This window comes from Plodia interpunctella, chromosome 27 (assembly GCF_027563975.2).
Source record: "Plodia interpunctella isolate USDA-ARS_2022_Savannah chromosome 27, ilPloInte3.2, whole genome shotgun sequence".
NCBI classification, from domain to species: Eukaryota; Metazoa; Arthropoda; class Insecta; order Lepidoptera; family Pyralidae; genus Plodia; species Plodia interpunctella.
This window is the reverse complement of record NC_071320.1, coordinates 1,058,574-1,068,514: the sequence shown is the minus strand read 5'-3', so window position 1 is coordinate 1,068,514 and position 9,941 is coordinate 1,058,574. Positions and strand designations below refer to the sequence as shown.

The window sequence follows — 9,941 nt, the reverse complement described above, 5'->3', positions numbered from 1 at the left end:
TGCTTTTGGCGCGAAATGACACCCGTTTTCTTACTTTTTATTTACTCGCACGCGCAAAAAAATATTGTAAAAATTATATAAATATTGTAAAAAATTATTGTAAAAATAAGATAAAACCAAAAACAACCATGACTATGGATTTAAAAGAGATTATAAAATGGTTCATACCCTGTTTCCATATATTGCTATTTTTAAACAAAAAAATGTATGTGCGCATGACTTTTTGTTTGTTTTTGTTTTTTAATTTGTGTTTAGTAAATGGGGCTACGGTGAATAAGGAGTTAGGTGTAAGTGAACGTATTGATAATGCCAAAAATATAGTTAATTATGACAACAAGTTTAGTTTTAACCAAAGTGTAGTGAATGATGTTTTCGAAGAAAAAGGATTGATTGAAGATGAGTCTACTGGTACGTATTTTTTTATTGTGCTTGTATAAAATAAATAGTAATATACATATAAGCAGAAAGCAACTGTGTTTAGGTATTTACATATATAAAAGTACATAGCCTACAGAGTAATAACAAAGTATCTATCTATTTCCGTCCTTTGATTTACGTAAAATTTATCAATAATTCAATTTATTTTGATGCGGTTTTCAGAATAATTGAGATAATTTCTTACGAATTATTATCTCAAAAATTTTCGTCATTTTTTGACATTGATTTCTTTGGATACCAACTCAGTTTCATCACGCGTACAATTATGCTATGAATAAAATTGTGTACTTGAATAAAATCGGACACCAGTGTTTTTTTATGTGGCAAGTATTTTATTGTTGAGAGCATCAGTTGACGAACTTGAATTTATATAATTTGTAATGTAATATAATATTTTGAATTAAAAACTATCTATATTAATGACACCAATGTTAGTAATAACACACTCGATATGAATGAATGAATAATCGGACCCTAGATTTCAGGGCGTTCGTCACAGCTAAACACTGGATATGCTCAGATTAGAACGAGAGAGAGAGAGAGCGAGATAGGTATTTATCTGGTACTGGAAGTATTGTATAATCTGTGTCTCTGTGAGCAACTAAATTATAGATAGCTAGTCTTGTAAATAGAACCTAAGTTATGTATAACTAAGTTGCCGTTACTTGTGCCAATTTTGCTAGCTAGTGAAAGACTGACATCCGGATAGGCTGTCTATGTGTATGTGACCCTGATGATCGTAAATATCCATCACTAGTAACAATTTAATAAAAACAATACGATTTCATATGGACACATTTCTTTTGTCGGCATGAAGTATTAATAAAACCGGTCAAGTGCGAGTCGGACTACAGCACGAAAGGTTTCGTACATGTATAAAAATGGAAAATAAAAAAACGCGAAATTTTAACGGTTAATGAGATACCGCATGGGTAGAGACGGGCAGAGAGCGAAGTCTTAACAGGGTTCCTTTTAAACTTTTAGTGACGGAACTCAAAAAAAATCGTGTAATTTTGTTTTATAAATAATTATTTATTTTAAATCCCACTTCTGGGCAAAATCCTCAACTTCTTCCACTCAAAGTGGATCTCGATCTTAATAAATAATTCTTATTTTTTTTAATAATTTGTTTTTATTAGTTTTAATTTATTTTAGCTGTATGTATATAGTAGCTTAGGTTTTTTATCAGATAGAAAAAATATATTTCTCTTAATAAATAAGGTGATGTAGTATATAAAGTATCAATTGAAGTAATACTAATGGTAGCCGCACAATAGTTAATTACTTATTAGAAAAAAATCATTTGTTAATATTATTACACCTAATGACGAACTAATATCAATTACATACCTGTCCAATTGCCATATAAGTACACTATAATTATATCTAATTATCTTATAATTAATTAAATCACTTTATCAGCCGCATAATATACTCGCAAAGGCAATTGTGTGTTTATAATGCAGGTCGCCTCGACCCTTCGGCACTTCGACATACAGATCGCCAAATTTTCCAGTTTCGAAGCGATTACTCGTTTCACTTGACGTACTCAATAGTAAATATTTTTATTGCATAACATAAAGTTGACATGGTGTTACAAATTATATAAAAAAAAACACATATTTATGGACCCTGGCTAGCACAGCAACATGAACAGATCAGAGGAGATCGCACTCAAAATAAATGTTTATAAATTGTAAATTACGGACTCAATTCAATTTAAATTCATAGATCAATCAGTTAATTACTATTTATATTATAACTATTTAAAATATATGTTTAATGTATATACTTACATACTCTAATTACAATTTATCAATAATAATTTAATTCTCATATCTGTTTAATGTTTGTTTGCATAGTCTACTTAAATATAATTTGTTAATAATTGTGTAATTTTCATATTTATATTTCCATTATAATTAAAATTTATCTTCGAGATAATCGTCAATACTATAACTTTTTTTCAATTTTTTGTAAATAAGAGACACACACACACACATACAAAGTACGCAATGTATCTTCGTCAGGCATCTCTCCGAGTTCGGTGGTTGTGTATAGCTGGTATTATACAAAACTTTCAAAAGTTAACTGTGTAACGATAGCTTATAACAGTTTCACATTAGATTTACTGAGAACAGATCTTGAATAATTAAGTATTGTCTTCATAATTACCAATTGTTACGCTATGTCCCTACATGTTATGGTGACGGGACGTAACATAGCGGGTAACATAACATATATATGTATTTCAATCTATACATATAAAACTCTTGTGCGTTACTGAGTGACTGACTGACTGACAGACAACGCACAGCCGAAACTACTGGGCGTTGGAAGCTGAAATTTGCTGTTTAGATTCCTAGGACAGTTTAGGGCTGCACTAAGAAGGGATTTCCTGAAACTCCCACGGGAAACGGATTTTTACTCACATACGAAGTTGTTGGCAAAAGCTAGTACATATTATAAATGCAAAAGTCTGTCTGTCTATCTGTCTGTCTGTTCCGCTTTCAGGGCTAAACCGCTGGACCGATTTTGATGAAATTCTCCTTCAACTATACGCAACGGATTTTGATACAAAAAAAAAATACGAATGTACACGCAACTTTTTTAAATTTCGAATACATTGCACAAGCATGTATTGAAGCTATTTAAATTCCATAGTATTTTCCTGTTTTTTAAAAAAATAAGGCAACTGAACTATTTATGAGCAAAGACAATAAGAATAACGAGACGCAGTAGAAGTGAATTCATTGCATGCTTGCACGTGATCGAAACGCATTAGTTTTCACTGTTCGAACCACTTTAAGTTACAATAATCTGTGGCGGATTTATCAGCTGACTGTAGGCTAATGCCGTGGGCGACACAGTTTTGGGGGCGGCAATTTTTCTTGTCATTAATATGTATAGAATTTCAGGGGCGTTCAGAGTTTCGTCGATTTTTTTTTTATTTTTAAAAATGTATTAAAATAATCGGTAAATTCAGTTCTGTTCTTTACATAATACGGTTAGGCTCCCATAACACAAGTCTCGAACTCACTTTGCGGCTTAATCTGTGTGATTTGTCCTAATATATTTACTTTAGTTACATACATCAGGATTAGGACCGAGAAGGACAAGTATACTAGTGCCTTTCTACAGCCTGCGAGCGGAACTTTTATGTCGTAGATCTGTCGGGGCGGCGGAAATTTAACAGCCCAATGGCGGATCACGTTTAAATACGCCTCTATAATTACCATGACTTAGGTACATGTCGACGACACCGCCACTAATAAATGAAGTGAAAAAGCTATTAAATATAATTTAACCGAAGTAATATTTAAATTACGTCCTATACCTAAACGTTTATTATTAAAAATAATTGGTGTAATTATGCTTATGCATAATTGTCACGTCACTCATTTACCTTCTGCCGCCTACATATAGAAAGTAGAGTAATATAAAAATTATGGTCTTAGAAAATATAAGAAAATATAATAAAATAAATAAAATATTAGGACAAATCACACAGATTGAGCTAGCCCCATGGTAAGTTCGAGACTTGTGTTATGGGATACTAACTCAACGATACTATATTTTATAACAAATACATATATAGATAAACATCCAAGACCCGGGCCAATCAGAAAAAGATCATTTCCCATCATGACCCGACCGGGGATCGAACCCGGGACCTCTCGGTTCAGTGGCAAGAACCTTACCGAGGTCGTCAAATGGTCGAGGAATGTTTATATATGTATCGTTGAGTTAATATCCTATAACACAAGTTTCGAACTTACTTTGGGGCTAGCTCAATCTGTGTGATTTGTCCTAATATATTTATTTTATTTTTATTTTTATTCCTCTGAAATCACTCTATCAAATAAAAAAACCCGTATCAAAATCCGTTGCGTAGTTTTAAAGATCTAAGCATGCATAGGGACGGAAGGGACTTTGTTTTATACTATGTAATGATTTAAATTATAATAAATATCTACAAATTCCCTTCGAGCCAGGAGACAATAAAGACAAATGAACAACAATAGGACAGCTGTCCGATAGGGCCGCGCGTGAACTGAGCAGCTTAATTGATTAACTTTACCATTGATCATAAGGTAATTTGGTATTACTTGGTTTATTAATAGTTCATCAAAGTTATACCATACTTTATACGTTAACATTGGCCCGCTTTCAGGACTAAACCGCTGGACGGATTTTGATGAAAGTTGGTTTTGCATGTAATTATAAGTATGCATTAAAGAAAATAAATATAATGCATTAAAGAAACCCGTTTAAACATAGGCTACTTTTTTCAAAAGTCAACCCCCAACTGACTATTATAGGGGGTGAAAGTTTGTATGAAAATCGTGTCGGTTCCGCTTTCACAGGGAAACTCACGCGGGCGAAGCCGCGGGCAAAAGTTAGTAGGCTAGTAAGTAATTAGTTAAGTACTTACCTATATTCTTATCTACAATCACACAATATCACAATTTAACCATTGCTTTTCATATTTTGTTTGACATTAAACTTTCTATTCGCGTTATATCATAGACGTGGCATGGAAATAATACTTTTTTCAAAAAGTGAAAGCTTAGTTGATTAGGCTTTTTATTATGATTATTATAAATTGCACGATCATATATTGTAAATTTTTGTATTGAATTCATTGTTACAATAATAATTAATAACATAAATGTCGTACAGGGAAATGGTTATAGCCTAATTCTAATACTAATGCATATCACAATCCCAACTAATAGCGAAAGTAAGTTTGTATGTTTGTTACCTGTTCACGCGTTATGTACTCAATCGATCTTCTCGAAATTTCGCATATGTGTAATGAAAAGTATGCAGAAGGACATAGGGTACCTTTCGTCCCATAAAAATCTATTGTTCCCGTGGGATTTGCGAGAAATTTGTACTCTAATATAGGTGGCGCTAATTGTTAAAAACTCTAGACGGCGCTATGGATATTTATTTCAACTATGCTTATCCCATTTTTTATACGAAAAAAAACTGTTCCCGAGGGCATAGCCACGGGTAAATGGCTAGTTATATATGTATATCCTGCTTCGCTCGTATAAAAGCTTGTATAAAAGTTATCCCAACTCATAGTCGCATTCCTCATGGCTGAGGGTCGTGGTCGTTACGTGTAATGAAACACACACAACGACTTTCTTGGCATTATTTAATGGAGTGGTTCGCCATTGTCTTCTCCATTTCACACACAAGTTTATAATCAACCAGTGTGCAGGTTTCCTCGCGATATTTCCAATCACCGAAAGCAAATGGTGGTCGATCAAAACTATTATAAATGTTGTACAAACTCATGTGGCACGAGTTGGACCTGGGACCTTTCGATCTACAGCTCAATTCGTATCTTTCTACGGTATCTCGCCATCTCGTTTAAGTATTTTTTCACACTCTGTCTGTATACATATATAGGTTGACCTGCCGCGTTTACTTTCCTAGACACAAATTGATAATTATTATTAGTACTCATATAAAACCGATATCTAACATAACAGGCTTTTAGGCTGACAATAACAGGTTTACCATTAGTAAACACTTTCTCTCAACTTTATGTATATTATATAAAATTGTATAATAATTATGACATTCCTCTAATAAACTCGTGGCGACCTCTGTGGTGTAGTGGTCACCACGCCCATTCGTATTTGGAGGTCCTGGGTCCGATTCCCAGTGCAGGGAAATATAGTAGCCAGCGTTTGGGTGTTGTATACCATTCTCTGTGTTTGTGTCCATCGGAGACGCAACACGATTAGTGCTTATTTGCCATCGAGTGATGTCTATTTGTCTATTTATAAAGTGACTGTTTCTCACAGCTCCGCCCGCGGCAAAACGTATCAGGCGCGACTGATCTACTATTAAAAATAAAGTTGCATTTTTGAAATTGGGTCTAAATGCGTGACGGACATACTTTCGCGTTTATATTAATTAACTTAGCAAATGAGATAATTTTGAGCGCGGCGTGTGGTTGCGCCCTAGAATAGGACCATCCCCCCGATTAATGTTGAACGAGGCGACTTGCTTTTCGCTGTCTGCCCCAAGATGTTGTACGAGATATTTAAAACGATTTTGATGCGGGTTTTTTTAATAGATATAGTGATTCAAGAGGAAGGTTTATATACATAACATTGTACCCGTACGAAGCCGGGGCATGACGCTAGTATGTTATAAGTTATAGTATCGTTGAGTTAGTATCCCATATCACAAGTCTAGAAATTACTTAGGTGTTAACTCAATATATGTGATTGTCCATATGTATTTATTGTTTTTTATGTTTCCAAGGTCGCACCTTCGGACGGCCGTTCAAGAAGATGGTGGGGTCCCTCATGCCGCTGATCTTCCAGATCGGAGCGGCGTCCACCTGGGCTGTGGTGGCTGCCGTCGTCGGTGTGAAAACGCTATTGGTTACGTTGCTTATCTTGAAGCTGTTGCTCGTTGCTGGCGCAGCTAAAGTAAGCTGATACCGAGTCTATACTATAATTATAAAGAGGGATGCGTTTGTGAGTTTGTATGTCTGAGGCGGGTAATCTTCGAAACTACCGAACTGATTTCAATAATTCTTACACCATTAGAAAGGTACATTATCCAAGATTGCTATAGGCTATATTTGATCTCAAAATTCCCACGGGAGCGAAGCCCCGGGCAACAACTAGTATAATATAAATTAGAACCATGCTCCGATGTTGATGTACGTCGAAACTTCATAATATGTGTCCTCTGTTGTCTGTCGACGGACGTCAAGCGACTCAGCAATGTAGAATATCTAACTCTAATATACGAGTTATTGGAATGTAAATACATAACGTAATACGACGAATATGCGTGGTGGAGACGAAATAGTAAGAAAGCTGGAAAGGAGGGCTCTGACGCCCGACGGCTGAGGAAAACCTGATTAAATAATATGAGAAACGAATAAGATTTGTTTTTATATTACGGGTCACTGGTAATATTAGGTTTAATCAAGAAATTACATATAAGTACATATAAGTCATTACTTGAAATAAAATGAATAATTATTATAATAAAAAGTACATTATAGAAAGCGAAACGCAGCAAAAAACAGCGAAAACATGTGACGCATAAATAGTTACAATAAAAACTATATCTTAACTTTAACTGTTGTAGTAATGACTCGAAAGTTCATAAAAACTTGAAGCTTTCCGTGTCAAGGTTACCCACAACCGGTATTCTGGGTTGAAGGGCTAAAGAACTGATGCCCTTTTTGTAAATCTTCCTTTACAAAGGTCAGCTGCTGAATGCAGATAGCTATTATAATGTATCTAGCTAAGGTGAAGGAAAACATCGTGAGGAAACCTGCACGCTGGTTGATTAATGTTAACTTGTGTGTGAAATGGTGAAGGCAATGGCAAACCACTCCATTACTAATGCCAAGAAAGTTGTTGTGTGTGTTTAATTCCACGTAATGACCACGACCCTCAGCCATGAGGAATACGACTATGAAAACTAAGAAAGGATTTCTGGAAATTCTATCCCTAGGGGCTGCAACTTTGTATGAAACTTCGTCGTTTTAAAGTGAGACAAATTTTTAATTAAGATTTTTTTATTTGTAAAAAAAAGGTAATTGATTAAGATTTTAGATTTGTGAAAACTAACAATATATTAAGTGAATTTTAAGAATTGCAACTCTTTGGGAGTGACATATTTAGGGCGTGAAAATTTATTATGTTTTAAATGAGACACGTGATATGTTTTATTAACTTTTGTGGTTAATGAAAAAAGAGGCGGGAAATTCACGCGGACAAAGCCGCGGGAGAAGTAGGCAACTCATCTTGTAGACCAGGATCTAGACTGACCAATTTTTTTTGCCGCGTGACCAGCCATCATTATAATATTTATAACAATGGCTAAATTTATATAATCTGTGACAATGGACACCTGACAATCCAATAATTCAGACTCGTGGGAGAAAGTACAACTTTCTTAGAGCAGGACGACGCTATTAAATGAAGGGCGTTGAAAAGAGACGGGTATATATTTTTTGTTAAGTTGTTTGTTGCTATGTCAATACTGTATGAGTGAACGTTGACTCAAAGTAAACGAATGCCTCAGGTAGATAAGGAGAAAGGGTGTGTGGTTTCCGCCCTAGATTAGGACCACTCTATATCCCTCCCGTAGATGTTGTACGAGGTGATTTTAAAAACAACTTAGGTTTAAAAATAAATAATTATATTAAAAAAGAAACATTTCTGACTCCATTAAAAAAAAAAAACAATAAATATACTTAAATACCTAACCTCAAAATATTTATTTTCCAGTTCGGCGCGCTGTTTGCCAGCAAGGGTCAGCAGTCCCACGGCCACGGCTGGGAGCCCCACCAGAAGGAGATCCACTTGCACATACACAACGGCCAAGTGTCGCATGAACACGACGAACATAGCATAGGTACTTAATTATTAGTAAATTATTTCAGTTATAAACCTATTTGAATTCCGAATGAAAAGAAACTAGTAAAAATTATTTTATTATTTTTAACTATACGTATATAAAAAGGATATTATGATTTTGACTAATTGAAAATTTACTCTTTTCTTTTCAAAGTCGGGTAAAGTTTATAAAATTTCAGCGCTAATGCCATCTGTTGGTGAATAGCAAATGCTGTACAATTAGTACCAAAATAATTTGATAGATGATAATGAGATAACTAAAAAAACTTCGGGAATACACCAATAGATGGCGTGTTTAATAAATTTTGATTAGTCTAGCTTTTCGACAATAGATGGCGCTTCAATGTCAAAAACTGTTTTCATGGTGAATGAAGTACATTTTTACAAAATTATCTTTATTACTTTTTACAGTACCATGGAGCCGAGATAGCAGCCAACAGACAGACAAGAACTACAACATTTACATGGAGCCGTACGTCGCGTCCGGTCCACAAACCATTAGCACTCCATTTGGAAACTATGTGAAGATTGGCTCAAGGAATTTGAGAAAGAAGTGAATGGTCTTTCGTGTAAATAACAAAGTCACTTACTTAATTTAAGTATTAATAGTACACATGTTACCTTTATTTATGTTAAATTTACGTATTTATTATTGTTTGTAAAGTGTGTAATAAATAAAATACTAGAAATGCGTGTATGAGTATGACTGCTTTTTTGTTAGATTTAAAAAATTACACTATTGAAAGTACGCAATGTTCATTCCTTCGCGTCGGCATCTGAGTTTAACGATAGTGTGTGATCGGCATTACTAGCAATCTTACAAGTATCGCGATACAATTAATATACTTACTTAGTTTTTAGGTTGGTTTTTAATTAATATTGGGTACAAAGAAAAAATAAATTTATAATAAATATATATTTATTGCCAAACCTCTTAAAACTATATTACATATTTTTTTCTTGATATAAACAAAAGTAGGCAAAGATGCCTTGGATTGCGTTTTCCAACAGATTTTCAGGATGTCTCTCTCTCACTCTCTCATGCAAGCGATGTCTCTCTCTCACTCTCTCATGCAAGCATTTCCAATT

At 34.4% G+C, this 9,941-nt stretch overlaps 1 protein-coding gene across 1 annotated transcript; it reads left to right on the top strand.

Annotated features, from left to right (window-relative positions):
* On the top strand, window positions 1-9,555 carry LOC128681579 (uncharacterized). Its single transcript, XM_053765591.2, has 4 exons — window positions 1-408; window positions 6,730-6,899; window positions 8,724-8,850; window positions 9,264-9,555. The coding sequence occupies exons 1-4, from the start codon at window positions 129-131 to the stop codon at window positions 9,407-9,409; spliced, it is 723 nt and encodes a 240-aa protein (XP_053621566.1). The 5' UTR covers window positions 1-128; the 3' UTR covers window positions 9,410-9,555.
* Window positions 9,556-9,941: the final 386 nt, after the last annotated feature.

Coding starts and splice junctions, on each gene's coding strand:
- LOC128681579 (XM_053765591.2), top strand. CDS start 129: ATGACTATGGATTTAAAAGAGATTATAAAATGGTTCATACCCTGTTTC. Junction 409..6,729: donor GATTGAAGATGAGTCTACTG/GTACGTATTTTT, acceptor TATGTTTCCAAG/GTCGCACCTTCGGACGGCCG. Junction 6,900..8,723: donor TCGTTGCTGGCGCAGCTAAA/GTAAGCTGATAC, acceptor TTTATTTTCCAG/TTCGGCGCGCTGTTTGCCAG.